The following is a 19,351-nucleotide window of genomic DNA, read 5'->3' on the forward strand; positions in this document are numbered from 1 at the left end:
GTGTGTGTGTGTGTGTGTGTGTGTGTGTGTGTGTGTGTGTGCGCTCACTGCAGTCATTAACTCACCGGGGGGACAGAGGTTTCAAAGCCCAGATACCACATACGCGGCGAAGCTGAATAATTTAAGAACATTTGCAGTTGAAAAGTTGAATAAACATGTTTTATTCTGTGGTAACGCTCCTTGGATCAATACATCTAAAATCCCCAAGTTTAATTTGCATCATGTCCCCTATTTCATGGTGTATTATTTTGGATCCTATCTCATATTTCTGTTTGAGCAAAAACTCTTTAATTCTATTTTTTTCCCCTCCAACCATTTCTTGTTCTAGTCTTGCGGAGACTGAACTGAAGTGACTGATGTCAAAGAATACACAAAACAAAATGAGAGTGTCTGGAACTGGCGAAATTTTATTGTTTATCAGAACTACCCTGTCTCCTAAAAATTACATTCTTATACAACTGAACATATATATGGCATTCTCAATTATGTTTGAGGGAAACTAATTTGGGGGTGAGGGAAATGAAACAAAACAACAGTCTACATGGTTAGGTTTAGTGAAATATCCTTGTTTGGGTAAAAATTAGTACAAATGTTTTCTCTTTATTCAAATAATCATCATGACAATGTAGACATTAGAGGCAAGAATACAAATATACGGTCATTAAGGCATCATACGATTATAAAGATGATGATACAACATGACGTGTTTGGATGAGCATCATAGTATCAGGCTGTAAATGATATTGTATATGTAGAAAAAAAATAAAGGAAAGAAAATAGCTTCACAATAGCTTTACACAAATAGGAAGGCTTTCAGATTTAATTTCTTTGAAAAATGTCTGTAGCACCTTAACCATATAAGCACTTTTTATTATTTATAATTTGTATGAACTAAAAAAAATTAGTATATTTGCATGGTAACATGATTTTATGGAGACCCAGGCTGCGTCGGCATGGCGTATTTTTCTGGTTACGTGTGCGTTTCGTCATCTCCCGGTCCTCCCCAAAAACAAGTCTGAATCAGCCGTGCTTCCAGCAAATGAGGCCTGGATGTGTGTTGGATGAAAGCACCCACCAAATGTCCTGTTATGCCAGCACGACTCTCACTATTCACGAGTCATTACCCCTTTAAATGAATCACTGCCTGAGGACTGAACATGAAAAAATTGCAGCATTTTTTTCTCAGGTTTTTTTTTTCATCCCTATTTTCATCCCTCCTGTTCAAATAAACTAGTGAAATCCCTTCTTCTTTCTCCTACTGCCTCTCTCACACACTCAGGAGTACACCATGTCGGCTGTAAGTAACACACACACAAACACACACGGTTTTTGCGTCCGACTCCAAATCCCCCTTACCTCTCGTCCCCTCAGCCAGCCTCTGACCTTTGACCTCTACCACCCACAGTGACCTTTGACCCCCTCTGTTACTCCTCTTGTCTGTTTACAAACAACAACAACAATATTCACAAGATCTACAATTTATTACACAATGGTTCATGTATTATTTCTCTTCGTGCTGTTCTCATGCTGCCCATGTTTGTGTGTGTGCGTGTGTGTGTGTGTGTGTGTGTGTGTGTGTGTGTGTGTGTGTGTGTGTGTTCCGAGACGTCAGGGCTTCTCTTGCCTTCAGTGCTGCTGTAACTCTCCTCCCACTCCTCTGTAGCTGCTGCTCTGTTCCTGCTCTCCTGTGTTATGTCTGTGAGTTTAGATGTCTTTAGATGTTCCAGTCAACTTCCCCTGCTTTAACTTTACTGTACTTTCCACCCTGTCCGATCTTGTCCTCTTCTCCTCCTCCTTATTATTGCTCCTCTTCTCTAATTCCTTTATCTTCCAGTTTTCCTCCCTTGGATTCTTCCTCTTTTCTTATTTTTATCTTACCTCCTCTCCTCTTTTTCTCTCCTCTTCTTACTTCTGTCCTTTCCTCTTCTCTTCTTCTGTTCTTCTCCTCCTCCCTTCTCCTCTACCTCATCCTCTCCCCCCTTTTTAAACCTCTCTCTTCATCTTCTCTTCTTTTCTCTTTTCCTATTCTTCTGTTCTCTCACTCCTTTCCTCTCCTACTTCTGTTCTTTTCCTCTACTCTGCTCTTCTCCAACTTTTTCCCTTTCCTACTTCACTTCTCATCTTCTACTTTCTTCTCCTCTCCTCTCCTCTCCTCTCCCCTTGCCCCCTACTCTTCTCCATTCTAACATCTTGTTCTCCTCTCCTTCTCTTTCCTCTCCTTCAGCTGGCTTCTCCTCTCCTTCTTATCCTGCCCTACTCCTCTCCTCTCTTACTTCATGCACCTACTTTCTTTCTAATCCTCTGTCTCCTCTCCTTATCTTTCCCAACTTTCCTCCTCTCCCTGGCTTTTCCTTCTCTTTTCCTCCTCCTCCTCCTCCTCCTCCTCTTCTCCCTCTGTCCTTCCCGTCCCTGTGTTCCAGCGGAGGAGCAGTCAGTGAGCAGGTTGTTCCTTTGTGCTTGATCTAACCATGTGGCTGCCAGGTTCCTATAGTGGAACATGGTTCTGTCAAGCACCATGGAACGGCCCTGCAAAACCCTACAGCATGGCCAAGACGCAAGAGACAGCAATCTCCTGTCTCCCCCTCTGTCTGTCTGTCTGTCTGTCTGTCTGTCTGTCAGTGTGTGTATGTGTGTGTGCCTGTGTGTGTATGTGTGCGTTTGTATGTGCATTTTTCTGCTATGATCTAAATTTTGAATCTGTTTTATTTGTGCTGTGGTTTCTTACACTAACAGTTGCTTTGTAGTCTGACAGGACTGAAAAACTTCAACATGCCTGTGTGGATGTGTTTGTGTGTGTGCTTGTATACATGTCTTGACAGTTTGTGTGTGTGCGTCTGGTGAACTTGGCTCTCTTTTGGCCGTGATACACAAGCAGCATTTTGAAGTAATGCTCATGGGGAATGTTGCATACGATCACAATCAGCATTGTTTTCTGAACATGTTTGGTTCATTTTGACAAGTTCCACTGCAAACAAAAGCGCCACAGCCCCTCTGCGTTATGTCAAAATTCTTCCATTGTATCTCAGCCTTCACTCTGGCCATCCGATTTGTTTTTGTTGGAACCGGTACCAGTAAAAGCTGGGGTTCGACTCTTGCTCGACGAGGGCATTCTGTGACGTTGTGGTTGTGATTGTAAACAGGTACTGAGGATTACCGCAGTAAGCTAGGAGGCGACTGCTTCGCCGACTTGGCCTGCCCCGAGAAGTGCCGCTGTGAGGGCACCACGGTCGACTGCTCCAACCAGAAACTCACCAAAATACCAGATCACATCCCGCAGTACACCGCCGAACTGTGAGTCACGCTGTATTTTTCGACTACAAAGTGTATCCGTGTGTGGTATAGAGGAAACCTCGCTTCGGCCTTGATCTCCTCCTCCTCCTCTTCTGTCTCCGTTTCTTCTGTTGTTCTCTCTCTTTGTCTCTGACCACCTCTTCTCTTCTCTGTTCCTAGGCGTCTGAACAACAATGAATTCACTGTGCTGGAGGCGACAGGGATCTTCAAAAAGTTGCCTCAGCTGCGGAAGATGTGAGTCAGACATGTTGTAAATGTAACAGGAACAAAGAGTCACATGTGGTTGTCAGCAAGTCAAACTCAGGTCACACAGAGAAAGCGATGATTGAACTCGTGTTGACACAGAAATCAAAATGAACCTATGTGTATTTTTTACCCCCATATACTCCTCCTACAACTGCTACTTTTCCCTCTTTGTCCTCCTCTTGCTCTCTCTACGTCTTCCTCCTCTCTTGTTTTCACTCTTCTGCTCCTGCCTTCTTACCTTCGCTGCTCCTGCAGTAACCTGAGCAATAACCGTATCACTGACATAGAGGAGGGGACATTCGAAGGAGCCTCAGGGGTCAATGAGTTGATTCTGACCTCCAACAGACTGGAGAACATACACCACCGCATGCTGAAGGGACTCAGTGGCCTCCGCACACTGTGGGTACACACACACACACACACACACACACACACACTTACTTAAATGCATATGCAATTAAATTGTTATGCAAAATATGCGTGCAATATTCAAATATGCTCTCACATACTTTGACAATGTCCACACAAACATTTAAAACATGTGAGCATGCATAATTCACAGGTTTATAATATCATGAATATATCTATATTTATATTTTTTTTCCTGTAAATTACACACTAAATTGAATCTCTCATGTGTCTGTGTGTGTGTGTGTGTGTGCGTGCGCGTGTGCGTGTGCGTGTGCGTGTGTGTGTGTGTGTGTGTGTGTGTGTGTATGTGTGTGTGTGTGTGTGTGTGTCTGTGTGTGTCTGTGTGTGTCTGTGTGTCTGTGTCTGTGTGTGTCTGTGGGAGCAGGATGCTGAGGAGTAACCGTATCAGCTGTGTGAGTAACAGCAGCTTCGTGGGGTTGAGCTCAGTCCGTCTCCTGTCGCTCTATGACAACCAGATCACCTCCATGAACCCTGGAGCCTTCGACACGCTGCACTCCCTGTCCACACTGTGAGTACACACACACTCATTACCAGTGATGGAGACAGACTTTAAGTACATTTTGATGCATGTACATGTAAAAAAAAAACATCCATCTCCTCTCTTTGTTCTCCAGCAACCTCCTGGCCAATCCCTTCAACTGCAACTGTCACCTGGCGTGGCTCGGTGATTGGCTGAGAAGGAAGCGCATCGTCACTGGTAACCCTCGCTGCCAGAGTCCTTATTTCTTAAAGGAGATCCCCATCCAGGATGTAGCTGTTCAGGACTTTGCCTGTGAAGATGGTGAGGCAGAGTACATGTACACTTAACGCACTGCAACATCTGCAGGCCCGACAATTTTTAATTTCTTTAATCATCTTATTCCTCCCCTCTCCATCTATCTATCATCAGGTAATGATGAGAACAGCTGCTCTCCGGTGCTGAGGTGTCCAGCAGAGTGTTCCTGTCTGGACACTGTGGTGCGCTGCAGCAACAAGGGTCTCACCACGCTGCCCAAAGGCCTGCCTAAAGAGACCACTGAACTGTGAGTGAGACTTACGATCCACTTAGTACAATCGAACAGTTTTAAAGGGACATATTGTGCTCATTTTCAGGTTCATACTTTGGAGATGTTCGATTTTTTTCCAACAATTATGATTTGCATTTATGTAGAGAATGCAGGACCAGATACATTTTAAGATAATCCTCAGTGACATCATTTTTAAGTCTCATGTAGCCAATTTGCATCCACCTCAACAAACGTAACAATCCACTGTGACTTTGTTGGTTGTGTACAGAAGCCCTGTGAGGCATGTGAGAGAAAAAATATTTTTCTATACAGGTGCATCTCAATAAATTACAATGTCATAGAAAAGTTTATTTATGTCAGTAATTCAAAAAGTGAAAATTACACATTATATAGATCCATTACACACTTAATCTTCTTATCTTAATTCTAAGGGGAATGCCATTTAAAGAATGTTTCCTTTTTTCACCTGTCCTTAAGTCAGAAACAACAACACTTGAGATTGGACTTAGAAATTGGATCACCAGATTTTTTATATCTTTTTTTCTTCCTTAGCGAAGCCTAAGTTTTATAGGCATCACACAAATCCCCTACTGTCTTTATGATGGGAAACCATAACTATATTGATGATGATCAATAAATTACTTTTCCACTTTGGGCTTGTACAGCTCTAATAGGCAGGAGTTAATATGTTTGCCCACCCTGGTGAAGACGGCTAGTCCACCTGCTGTCCTGTCAGCACCTTAAGAGCTCTGCTGCTGACAGGACAGCTGGCTCTGAGGACAGTGAAGCCATAACGGAGGTCGGGCTGGTGTTTATTGCACTTATGCAGTCTCGCGTCTGGTGTGAAGTCGGGATAAGATCAAAGTTTACATGGAGTTCTTGGAGAAAACTTGGTAGTTTTTCTTATTTGAATCTTGCTGCATTCAGTCAGAAGACACGTGAAGCTTTAGCACACAGGCTCATAGTGACACAGAAACATACTGAAGGCTCACAGAGGATTTAATTCCAGAAAATCATCTCAGAAACACACACACAGTCCCTGATGATCTGAAAATTATAGCCCTAAATTAAACATCAGACAGCAGGCTTTGTGGTTTTATTTTATGATTTCACCTGTGGGGAACGTGCTTTTTTCCAACATTAACAAAGACTTAATTAATACACTGGATTAATAGCACATTGTCACAGAGTGATGGAGATATGATCCCAGTCGTGCATGCGTTTGTGTGTGTTTGAGAGAGAGGGTGGGTGTACTGAATTAGGATGCCTGTGGGGATATTAAACTCCTGTGTTTATTATGGCTGCAGCAGTAATGACTGCTCACACTGCTGGAGATGAGGAATTTCCGACATGGATAAATAACTTCATTTTCTGCCTTCTCATTTTCTCTCTCTTTCCCAATCCTCCTTCCATCTCCCATATTCCTCTTTTGTTCCCAACCCTTCTCTCTCCCTCTCTCCATCTGTCTCTCAGGTATCTGGATGGTAACCACTTCACTCAGGTTCCTGTGGAGCTCTCAAATTACAAACACTTAACACTCATGTAAGTCTCACCCACATGACCTCACACTTGCATCACAAAGCCAGAGTTTTGCTCAGTCATTTTTATTGTGGATCGTGACTTGGCCTGTGTTCCCTGCACTCTGCCTTCAAAGACTAAAACTAACTGACTGGTATTGTATCAAAGCTCTGTGTTGTATCACTTCTGATGCGACCTAGTTTGGCCCTGATGTGGGCGTGACAACACAGTATTCAAGAGCACAGTACAGAGTACAGAGGAGTATGTACTGCACATAGTTTGTGTGTGTGCATGTGTTGACAGTGCTGCCTGTGTGTGTTTTATGTATCTGTTATTGTTTCCTTTTCAGTGATTTGAGTAACAACCAGATCAGCACGTTGTCCAACCACAGCCTCAGTAACATGTCCGAGCTGCTTACCCTGTGAGTCTGGCTTTACATCAGTCCCTTTGCAGTGCGTGCGTGTGTGTGCGTGCGTGTGTATGTGAGTGAGTGTGTGTGTGTGTGTGTGTGTGTGTGTGTGCGCGTGTGTGTGTGTGTGTGTGTATTGTAGTTCCCAAAGTTTTCTGTCAGACGTACCAACAGCCTTTTCAGATGAACTCGAGTCTGTATCAGCGCCACACATCATGTTCCAAACATCTTCATTTTAATATTATAAACTGGATATCACCTATTAAATACATAAAAGTAGATATTGTTACTTTTTCATATATACTCCTATAAGAAACACTCTAAGCGGCAGCCTAATTATCTAACCATTCATCCGTTACTTTAGCTATTTTAAACATTTAGCTATTATGTTTAGCGAGCGCTTGCAGCCATCGAGCTAACCTTAACTGTCGCTTTTTAACTATAATTATTTAACCATTTTCCATTACCTTTTGCTACCTTAAACATTTAGCAAACTGTGGCAGCCATCTAGTAATCATTGGCTGTTAGGCTACTTTTTAGCTTTAATTACTTTTTGCTATTTAAACATTTAGCCATTACATTTAGCAAATTAGTTCAGCTATCGGCTAACGTAAACAGTTACTTTTTAGCTATAATTATAATTTCTCCATACCTTTAGCTATTTTAATACATTTTAATATTAATAATCTTAATCATTTCAGCCAGCTAACATTAGCTGTTCAGCAACAATTATTCAACCTGTTTTAACCCTTTTTTATTATTTTTTAGCCATTTCATCCATGTATACATTGCCCTAACTTTTAGGTACGTGTTTCAGTTTCTTGACAAATAGTGTTCAGGTGTTCTGGCTGACTCCTTATTTTTTTTAAGATACTTTTAATTTTCCATACCCTCTGGCACCAGCTGAAATACCCCCTGGGGTCAAAGTAACCCTGGCCAGGAATCAGATGGTGTGTTATGGGAGCCAATGAATGAACTTTTTTTTTTCAGTGTTAGCAAAATAAAATCGGATCTTTTTTTAAATCATAAAGCAACTGAGTGTACAGTTATAAGCAGTTGAAAATTATTTGACCGCCAAAAGTACAATAAAATTCTGACCTCACAAACCACTATAAAACACAACAAAATAAAAATAATTGATAATCAATAAAGCAGAATTTTAGTTTCCAGTTACAGACTTAAATGTGTCTTTCATCAAATGTAAGATGTGTTAGTGTTGATACAGTAACCCCAGAAAAATGCACATAAGAATTTGATCAACACTTTGAGATGTTTGCATGTGTGCTTGTAAGACTTATATGATTATGAGAGTGTATGTGTGTATGTGTGTGTTTTTCTGCTGACAACTGTGTTAAATTGCGTGTGTGTTCACTCTACTGCATTGCTCAGCGGTATGTAGTCATAAACAGAATGGTACTCTGAATGCCTTGCTGAATTTGAAACTATCTTGGAAAAAGGCTGCTTTGTCTCCTTGCCAACATGTTTCTTCTGTGTGTAAAGAATCCTGAGCTACAACCGCCTGCGGTGCATACCAGTGAGGGCGTTCGATGGACTCAAGTCTCTCCGTTTGCTGTGAGTATCCGTTACGACACCTACAAGGCGGTGGATAACTCAGAAACGTTTTAAGTCAGACCGGTACTAAAGAGGCGATCCAGGCTTTTAACATCCAGACCTTTTTCTACTCTTTTTTTCCTCTTTGCTTCTCTTTCTCATGCCAATCCTTAGGTCTCTCCATGGTAACGATATATCACTGATACCAGAGGGAGCCTTCAAAGACCTGTCATCGCTCTCCCACCTGTGAGTAACATTAAAACACACACACACATACACACACACACATCAGAGTTCACGTCTTTCTCTGGGATTGAAGTGTCTACCTTTTTACCTGATAGAAATGCAAAATAAGGAAAACACATTATCATGACAAAAGAGCCTTTTCTAGTCGTCCAAAAAGGAAAATGTCTGTGCGGTGAGGCTTCTCTGTGAATGTATCAGGCTGCCAACTGACTGACTGAGCATCAAACCCATCCACAGCTATCTCCTTTCTCCTGCTCTGCTCTCTTTCAATAGTATTCTGTCATATTTTCAATTGAAGTTTGGTGTATTTACAATGTATGACTGTATTCTACAGTACCTTCTTACTCTGAGCAATGCTGGACTCTTTGTAGCTTCAGCAGCAAAACTGGATTTTAGGGAAATCTGCTAAATATTTACTGCAGAACTGCAGGGAGCACTTCAGTGCAGAGAGAAATTCAATCCACTGTGGTAACTAAGATCAGAAAATATAACTATGACTTTCCTCTCTCTTCACAAATACTTTATTGCTTTATGCAAAAGGAGCAAAAAAACATAAATGATAGAATATAAAATGGGACGCATTTCATAACCAAACTGCCACAAAACACAGTCATGGAAAAAATTATTAGACCACTGTTTTTCTTCAATTTCTTGTTCATTTTAATGCCTGGTACAACTACAGGTACATTTGTTTGGACAAATATAATGGTGACAGCAAAAATAGCTCATAAGAGTTTAATTTAAGAGCTGATGTCTAGCCATTTTACATGGTTTTCTTGACATTACCCAAAATCATTATCAAGAAAACCATGGAAAATGGCTAGATATCAGCTCTTAAATCATAATTTGTCATTTATATATCATTATATTTGTCCAAACAAATGTACCTTTAGTGGTACCAGGCATTAAAATGAACAAAAAATTGAAGAAAACAAGTGTGGTCTAATATTTTTTCCCATGACTGTACAACTAGCAGAGCTACAATTTTATCATCTGTCAAAGCGTGCATCTCTTTTGTCTGCTGCACAGTGTTCTTTGTTGTTTCAGTTAAGCTACTTGAATTTAGCTGAATTTGTTTTTTCTCCCTTCAGTTTACAGTTCATACTTTTATTGGCTGCACAAAAGTGTAGGATGATGCTTACGACCTTTAAATTACCTGCTGGTGGGAATGCCCCCGGGGCGTTCACAAGGATCAGCACCATGGATAGCGCTTATGACAGGCTGCTGCTTATTCGAGTTATATCCCACTGCAGACTAATGTTGTTTCTATTCGCAACAGAATATATATATATGACAAGGTAGCTCTCAAATAATACAAGCAGCAATGAGAATTCTGCCGGTACCAGTCCCCTAAAATAAGCACATACATGAACAAAGATAATGTATAACTGTAGTTGTATAATAATACCAAAAACTTAGACGATAAGGCAGCGATTGGGATGGATGTGGTTAAGGGGGACAAAGCAACAAAAGGTGTTGGCATGAAACTATCCGCAGAGTAATAGTCGTATACAGCCACATGAAGATGATTGGTTACTATTCAGATAGTGGCCAAAAAGCTGATGAATGAGGCGTCATTGTGGAGCATGAATAAAGCAGATGATGCTAATAAGCTTATGCAAGCGCAGCTTCAGTGCTCTGCCTGGATTAATGCAATGCTCCATTAGTTACCTTAAAAAATTACCTTACGCTTTGTTTATTGAGCTGTAGAACACCAGGAAAACTTTATGTGCAGTTTATGGAAAGTGTTTAACTTTGAGAAATACGACCGCACCAGCATTAGATAGATGCTCCTGATCATCTCCACTACAGTCTCCGTTATTTATGGTAGAACCACAGTTTCACGCTTAATCTGACAGTGATGTACAGCTCAGTCTGTAAGTATTTAGACAGTGACACATTGTCTTTTGTTTGGCTCCGTATTACAACTGGTTGGATCTGAAATGAAGTGCTTGGTTTTCCTCCTGTAATTATGACTGAGCATTGTTCTCGCTCTCTCTCTCTCTCTCTCTCTCTCTCTCTCTCTCTCTCTCTCTCTCTGTGGCTGGCAGGGCTCTGGGTGCCAATCCTCTGTACTGTGACTGCCACATGCAGTGGCTGTCTGACTGGGTGAAGAGCGGCTATAAGGAGCCTGGCATCGCCCGCTGCACCGGGCCCGGTGACATGACCGACAAACTGCTGCTAACCACGCCTTCCAAGAAGTTTACATGCACAGGTAAACATGCACTGTCACACGATCATACAGTGTCTGTAGCACAGGAGTGCATGCAAATACAAGCAGATATACAATACATAAATGCACACTTGTATAGTGAGTCGACACATGCTCTTATAACGAAAGCATGCACACACATGCTTTGCAGACTATTATTATGCCACGCCATCAAATACACACACTTGATGAGGACTCCTAAAGGAGACCACAAGTTGCTCCAAAATGTCAACTCAAATAAAACTTTGAAAATGTAACATTTGTGCATTTCTTCATGGTATTATCCCCTGATGTCAGTGATGGTTTTCACTGGACAGCAACAAAATGTTAATATTTAAGTCAATATAATGACTCTAAAGTCCACTTTAACTCATCAAACTGCAAAATGCTTCTGACTGTTGATTTTTAAAACTTATTTTATCATTTTAACCATGACTGAAACCTATTTTTAACCTAATCTAACTGACGCACTGTAGAAGTCCCGGGGCCTTGTGGTTTTCTGGTGCCAGGTAAAGTAGCCCATCATATCCCAGTACTTCCTCCTCAGTCTCTCCTTCCCCAGTTCCTCGAGACAGTCCCGGCCCAGTTTTCCTCGTCCTTTGAGCTCTCACCGAACTGAACCGCTCTGCTTCCCATTCAACCCTCATGTTCTGACCAGCATTGTGTCTCCCAACTGTTAAAACTCAATGTTCTGTCATGAAAATGGGAATATATGTGTCCTCTGTATATGTCATGGTCCTGCAAAGAAAATATTTCACATATATATTTTGTAATACTTATTACATCCATGCAACTTTTAATAATGCTCTTGTTTTAAGTGCTAACCTCATATTAAGCTACAGGTAATGTTTCTTCTTTTAAGTACAAATTAGCATATTTTTCTCAATAACAGACAATATTTCATCACTATTTTAAAATTCAAAGTTAAATCTTTAAAATAGATTGGGATAAACGACCATCTTTGTTTCTGCAGCACAAAAAGTTGACTTAAGTGAATAGATGGTTTATGCAGGTCCCTGATAATGTACAGCTGTCTGAGTTTATGTCGACCTTCATGTATTCTGACTTGTCTCACTCCTCTAAATGTTGAGCATTATAAAAAGTTTATCTTCCCTCTGGTGTGTATGTTTTCTGTGTGTATTTGTATCACACAGGTCCAGTAGATATGAGTATCCAGGCAAAGTGTGAGCCCTGCCTGTCAAACCCCTGCAAGAATGACGGCACCTGCTCTAACGACCCAGTGCACTACTACCGCTGCACCTGCCCCTATGGATTCAAGGTACACAGCTGATGGAAAGTCAAAAGGGGATTGAGATAATCCTATTGCTGAAACAAATACAAATGTGAATACTGCAGTTATAAGAAGCTGTTGTTCTTTGGAAGACCTGATTGTTTGTGTGTGTGTTTTTTGCATGTAGGGACAGAACTGTGAGGAGCCGATTCACGCCTGTATCAGTAACCCGTGCCAGAACGGAGGCACCTGCCACCTGAAGGAAGGAGAAGGCAGCAACTTCTGGTGAGACTATTAAAAAAACTTACATCCTGGTTAGTTTTTGCTATTCCAACTTTTTTACAACTGGACCACTTTTTACATGCACACTAATATTCCACTATTAATCTCAATATAGCTATAATATTATAATTTAATCTGAAGCATGTAAACAGCATATGCCTTTTTAAACATTCTGAATGTAGCACTTTATGAATAAGACATGGATATGCTGGTTTAATTTGGGTGTTAGGACCATTCTTTATACAGCACATTCGACATATGCATCTCAATCTGGTTTTTTTACCGCAGTTTGTGACACAATAAGCTCAGTGTGTTGATATTTTGTACTATGATTGTGCTGTACATTTTACTTGTTACTTTTTTTTTAAATATAAAAATAATGAAATTCATTATGTTACTTCATTATTCCCTGTAGAAAAGAATGCTACACTACTCAATTCAGTGAAATTCAATAAAATTCTATTGATATAGCCCAAATTTGCCTTAAAGGGCTTTACAGTCTGTACTCATTACATTGCTTTTCACATTAAAATGTTAAAATTTACATGTGTCCACACATCAGATTGGATAGTGACAGAAAAACTAGCATATGAACTCCATTTAATGAGCCAAACAAGCTTAAATAAAGTCACTAGCTCTCCAGGTTGTAGCTTTATAGGTGACAAGGCCAGCTTATTTGACGTGTTTATCACTAAAGCAGTGGTTAAACCTCATGAGGAGGAGTCTCTCAAATGGTTTGTCAGACAACTTGCTCCTCCTTGGAGTCAGCACAAGACTGCACAGGCTGAAGAGCATCTAGAAGTGCACTAGACTCCATTGTTGTGTTGGATTTGAGAAGTTATGTCACCCAAGTGACAACATAATTGTTTGATTGGTAACTGTAATGTTATAACTGCATTTAGGAACAGTAATGTTACATTACTGCATTAAAAACAAATGTAATGTGATTACACTGGTGGTGAACCCCAGACATCAGTTACCAGAAACCAGTGAACCAGTGATTATTAAGTGCCATAACATCTGTGGACCCTCAGCAGATAATTCCATCAATGATGCTGCTGCACCACTAATGACAGGTGGGAATGAGTGTGCAGGAGGTAAAGGGCTCGGGGGACCAGTTGTGTGTCCTCAGTTTGTCTCTGAGCTGGACAGCCCTGCTGTGAGAATCGCCTTCTCTTCATTAGGCCGTTAAGTATTAACAGGAGGGGAGCGAACGCCTGTCTGCACGCTCCGAGCAGATTTTAACCACCCACGCAGACAATTAGACCGGCCCAAGATCACACCTCCTCCTCCTTCTGTCTTTCCTTGCCCTCTCTCTGTCTTCTCTGTTACTCTTTCATATCATTCTCCCTCTCTGTGTCTGTATTTCCATCTTCGCACGCTTTCGCTTCCTTCTCCGGCGTCAGGGGTGGAATATTTATCGTGAAGAGCTGTCGTTGACTATATAATGAGATATTAATCCACCGGAGTGTGTGCCGCATAAGAGCTCTTTATTAGACCCATAATATACCACTCTGTATGTGTGTGTGTGTGTGTGTGTGTGTGTGTGTGTGTGTGTACGCAGCAATAAACCTGAGTAGTAGTTACAGAGTTGAGGCACGCTCACGTTAACAGAATAATGACTCTCTACTGGGGATATGTAGATGGAGCTGACACTGCTGTTATGAGCTGCACGCTTGGATTGTGTGTATGTGTGTGTGTGCTTGTCATCCTGAGGTCCCAAAGATTTCTGTGGGCAATGTGCCTAATGCAGCCCTACATGTGTTTATCCTTTGATACCTGCTTACAGATGTGTGTGTGTGTGTGTGTGTGTGTGTGTGTGTGTGTGTGTGTGTGTGTGTGTGTGTGTGTGTGTGATCTCAGGTGTGTGTGTCCAGAGGGCTTTGAGGGCGACGAGTGTGAGATCAACATCGATGACTGTGAAGACAACGACTGTGAGAACAACTCCACCTGCGTCGATGGAATCAACAACTACACATGCATGTGCTCACCAGAATACACAGGTAACATTCCCACATTCTGTATTCCTAGTTCAGAATTCCACGTTCAAAAATTTTTATCATAAATTTTACCAAACAGAGAAACACAGGACTCCCAATGACAATGTAACATTCTGTAGGTTTATGTTACGGCCACCAGTTTTATTATTTTAACTGTGTTTCTGAGAAATAATGTTTTTCCATAATTTTTGATGGCAGATGGCTCAAAATACCACAATACCCATGAGCCATGACCACTGTTGCCACAAAGAAGAAGCCAGTTGGAAACATTTAATTAAAACTGAATTGCTATGAGCTGGAGAGTGTTAATAATTGTTAATTAATAGTGTCAATTTTTACCTCAGTCTTAAAGGGGACATTTTTTTTTTAACCTAGGCACTGTCTTCCAATGTTTTTGTGTCTAAGTGAATAATGGGAACAAGTACATTTTTGAAACTGGTCCAGTAATGAGTTACTGGGGATTTCCACCGGACGCGTTACAGCAGCAGCATGTCTCCACAGCGTTTTTGCTGCGTCTGTCAATTCACACCGGACGCGTTACAGCAGCAGCACGTCAGTTTAGCCGGCCGGCCGTATACACGCGAGATAATGAGATCACGCGATAATCCTGACCATACGGGAGACCGCAAGATCCCGTGATAAACTTTAAACTCTATTTATACCGTCTATGGATAAACTGTGTGTATAAAGTAAACAACAACAACAAAAACCAACTTACTTTGCTTCTCTGAGGTGAAAGATATGTTGATCTGACCATATATCCTTATAAAAACAATATGTTATGTCATAAATGATTGTATGATGTTCCACTTCAACAATCAGTCTCTTGTCTTCCGTGTCGCCGATCCTCTTTGCCGACCCTTTGATTGATTGATTGCCGATCTGGTGCCCTGTCATAACATAATGTTGATGTGAAGTAGTTTTAGGCTGCATGAACTGCGTATTGTGTTTTATTTTGAAAGGGGCGGAAGTGTTTTACGCTGATTCTGAGTCGGACTTCTGTCTGGTGCGATCTGCTCTGTTGAGATTCACGCGAATTGGCAGCGTTTCGCGGAGAAATAGAAGTCCTACCTAATGCTCGCGTAGAGATGCTGACGCGACGCTGCAGTAACGTTACGCTACGCGCCCGGTGGAAATGCTCTCATTGATTAGAGTGTTACCTATTTGCAACGTCATACGCAACGCTGACGTTACGCTGCAGTAACGCGCCCGGTGGAAATCAGGCTTTAGAGCGCTGCAGCGGGGAAGCGGTCCACAATGTAAAAAGTATTCAAAAGTCATCATATTTTGTACCTATTGCTGGCCTGTTGAGTGATTGTTTCTGCCGGTATCCTGCCATGCTTTCATGTGCCCTATTCCAGGTCAAGACAGTAACTTTTGAAACATTAGCCTACCTCCACCTTGTCTACACCTGGTCTCTCCACGTTTTTTTTTTTCTGGTTCTCAAAATAGTTGCTGCAGACTTGATGGCCTGCAAGTTGCAGTGTATTGACTGGAGTGTTTGGATCATTTTATAGCCACAACTTCAGCCTCTTCATATCCACCAAAGTAGTCTGTATGAAGGGTGGTTTGACATTCTGTCGGTAATTTTCTGAAATGCGTAAATATGAACCGTTGTTTTTGCTTAAAAGCTTTTAAAGAACACTTTTTGTACTCCAACACAACAAACTCTTCCAGGCAGTCTTTGCTCAGTCGCTCCCACTCACATGTCCACTGCTGTCTTCTGGCAACAGGTCACTTCTCCATCTTTACATAATGTTGTCAGACACTTGTGATAACAATCTGAGCCGTTTGGTGGCAAAAACATGCTGCTGCTGGCAGCTGTTCCCTTTAGTCACTTTGAAACAAAAACAGGTTGAAAAAGGATTTCCTTTCAGCTTTCTCCCTCCATTTGAGGCACCCATGAAATAATGTCTCTGTGATTGCCAAGTTGCACCTTGGGAGTCAAAGATTCAACCTTAAAGTTTTAATGTACACAAGCTTGTACCTTTGAGTTTTCATCAAAGCACCAGCATGTTTTGTTCGGGTGAGATTTATGCCAACACAAGTAGTAGAAGTGCTCCAACTGTGACTCACGTAACATTGTCTTTGGGGAAAATAAATGGGACTTTTACTTCTCTACTTTCCCACTTTACAACTGTGTCATGTCCACTAAAACGTCCTGAACACACACAGATACCGAAGGCATTTTTACTGTAATGAACTGCAGACAAATCTGCTCTAACTAACACTGGTCTGTTGCTACTTGTTTGTCTGCTTTTGCACTGTGCTAATCATCTCTGACAGCTAACCTTTGTGGCGGTGTTCTCTCTCTGTCTTTCTATGTCTCGCTGTCTTGTGTCTTTTTCGTGTCTCGCTCTGCTTTCTATCATCTCTCGTGTGTTGTTTTTTTCTGTGTGTGGTTGCAGCTGCTACCAATGAGGTGGAGAGAGGTTAGTCTGTTCTTCTCTCTGTCCTTCCTGTCCCTCTCTTTTTCCTTCCTTCCTTCCATCCTTTCCTGTGCTTTATCCACGCTCCCCCCAGAAATTTTGCTCTTCAGCAGCACATATTAAACATACTGTATGCAGTCATGCTCCATGTAAGCAGTGCATGTCGTTGATGTCCAAACAGACCTCCGAGTTTAAAATCCATCCTCTCAGATATCTGCTTGCTACTCTGCTTGCTGCTTTCTGCATAAATGTTATTACTAAAGCCAACGTATATAATGTGCCATAATATTCCAGGTGGACATTTTGACATTTAAGGAGAAGGCTAGTGATGTTCTATGTTGTTGTTATTGTCAGAAATTCCCATAAAAAAGACAATACCATGTTATTCTATCTCTATAAAAAAAACTCTAAACTCTATACTTTCCAATTTCCCTTGCCTGTCTGTGGCACTGAGACCATTCATTCCTCCAGAAGACATAAATCTTTTAAAACAATATATAAGTAAACAACATAGAAATATTCGCTTTCATTTTCTGAAACGCTCAGTGATATCCGATATAAACATCTGGGTTGTGTGGTTTTTATCAAACTTTATTCACACAGCATTTGGTGAGGACTATTTTAGGATTTAGTGAAAGTATTTTCTTACAGCAGTGTGGGATAAACTGGAAATAAAGTACTTAGCTTCAGTGTAACTAAGGATTTCTGTTTGTTGATCCTCGTTGCTGGGATCAATTCATTGTTGGTTTTGGTCTTTTCATGGGATTTGTTAACTATGAAATCATAGAATATAATCAGTCAGCCTTCTCTTTTGAATGAATGTCCTTTGAATGAATGTCCCAAAACAACAAATGAAAGTGGAGATGTTGTGAAGTCTGCTGCCTGAAACCAAAATGTCTAACATACAGTACAGCCACTTTAAAAGTGTTCTCAAAGCTAATATGAATACTTTTGCTTTTTGCTAACTTTTTATGAGCAAAGTTCCCATAGAATTGCACAAAGCATGAAAACAAATCATTTATATATTAGTGTAAAATAAGAAAGACACACAGTAAATACAAAAAAATCTAAAATCTGCTTTAACTTGTCAGCTGTCAATGGGCAAACAAGCAGTTGCAGTCTGTTAGCTCCAACTCACCAGTTCCCTTAATGGCAGCCGGGTCCTCTTTATTAAAGCCATTTACAGATTCAATCTAAAACTAATAGACTGAGACAAGAAGACACCTAGTGTTCGAGTGACCACCAGTCCCTGAAATTGCAATGTTTGTCCCATATCTCGCAACATTCTAAAAATCAAAGCAAGTCATTTCAAAGGTCAGGCCTGTTTTTTTATTTTGTGTATTTTTGAAGTAGAACATTATATATTGACCGTGTGCTTTCATTATCTTTTCTGAAATTATAGCCCCATATTTCAAAAACATTCTTCCCCCAAGAAACTGTGATTGCTTTAAAAAGGTGTTCAGGGAGTTCCACACTCACATACTGAAGGAGAAGGCCCTGCTCAAAGTTTCCCAAAGCAACACATGCAAGTTTACGACACATTAATGCTATAAGAATAATACTTTTACACTTCCAGTTGCATATGGAGAGTTGCCTCATCTTTTTTCAGGGAATAGCGATCTTTTTCTCTAATCTGTTATTCTTAAAATATGATTTCTAACTAAAATAGTAGCCAATTATATTCAATTCACCATATTTATTCATCATTAAAGTGATAATTTCATAAAGGTAAAGTCCACTGTGATTTAAACAATGTTGGGAAAGTTATTTTTTAAACTTATTTCACTACAGTTGACTGAATAGATTCCCTAATATCATTTGTGACATATTTGATTTTTTTACTCAAATTAAGTAACGTATTCTAAATACTTTGGAATCCTTTGGACTACTTTAAAATCGTTTCAGTTCTTGTGCGTCTCCTCTGACAGTTTCATATAGCAGGTGGACTGTGGATAAATTGATGCATTTAAAAAAAAATTTAAATCTGTTTATGGGAATTGCTTGCCTCATATGAATTTTTGCACAAATGAAACAAAAACAAACTAGAAGGGCAGTCGGAGAGCCCATGCCCTATATCAGAATGTCAACAAAAAGTAAGAAAAATAAGTTGTGTTTATGCCCTGTGAGTCAGAACTGCTCTAGTGGTTTCTTTCTTGGCCTATTCAAGGTTCATAAAAATCAAGACAGTAGTTATTCCATAAAAACAAACAAATAAAAAAACAAACTGAAAATGTAATCTAAAAAAGTAATCCCTTCAAGTAATATGTTTGTAACTGTGTTCAGATTTCCACCAATTTAAAATTATATTTTGTGTTACTCCCCAAACCTGGATTTAAAGCAGGTTAACATCCAAAAACACTTGAAATAGGCATTCCATCTAATATCAAATCTCCTGATAAAAGTAATTTATCTCTCTTGCAAATCACGTCTGCTGTCCTGCAACAACACAATAATGACATGGTTGCCTTATTTACTGTTAGATAAGACTATGTGTTTG

General features: G+C 40.5%; 1 protein-coding gene across 1 annotated transcript in view; it reads left to right on the plus strand.

The window, feature by feature from the left end:
- Window positions 1–19,351, plus strand: part of slit2 (slit homolog 2 (Drosophila)) — a 100,387-nt gene that overhangs the window by 72,702 nt on the left and 8,334 nt on the right. Inside the window, exons 15-28 of the mRNA XM_059337925.1 lie at window positions 3,141–3,291; window positions 3,451–3,525; window positions 3,793–3,936; window positions 4,334–4,477; window positions 4,584–4,750; window positions 4,859–4,991; window positions 6,450–6,518; window positions 6,844–6,915; window positions 8,404–8,475; window positions 8,629–8,700; window positions 10,752–10,915; window positions 12,067–12,191; window positions 12,331–12,428; window positions 14,289–14,428. Coding sequence (XP_059193908.1) covers window positions 3,141–3,291; window positions 3,451–3,525; window positions 3,793–3,936; window positions 4,334–4,477; window positions 4,584–4,750; window positions 4,859–4,991; window positions 6,450–6,518; window positions 6,844–6,915; window positions 8,404–8,475; window positions 8,629–8,700; window positions 10,752–10,915; window positions 12,067–12,191; window positions 12,331–12,428; window positions 14,289–14,428 — 1,626 coding nt within the window. The remainder of the gene's footprint in view (window positions 1–3,140; window positions 3,292–3,450; window positions 3,526–3,792; window positions 3,937–4,333; window positions 4,478–4,583; window positions 4,751–4,858; window positions 4,992–6,449; window positions 6,519–6,843; window positions 6,916–8,403; window positions 8,476–8,628; window positions 8,701–10,751; window positions 10,916–12,066; window positions 12,192–12,330; window positions 12,429–14,288; window positions 14,429–19,351) is intronic.

Source organism: Centropristis striata, chromosome 1, assembly GCF_030273125.1.
Source record: "Centropristis striata isolate RG_2023a ecotype Rhode Island chromosome 1, C.striata_1.0, whole genome shotgun sequence".
NCBI lineage: Eukaryota > Metazoa > Chordata > Actinopteri > Perciformes > Serranidae > Centropristis > Centropristis striata.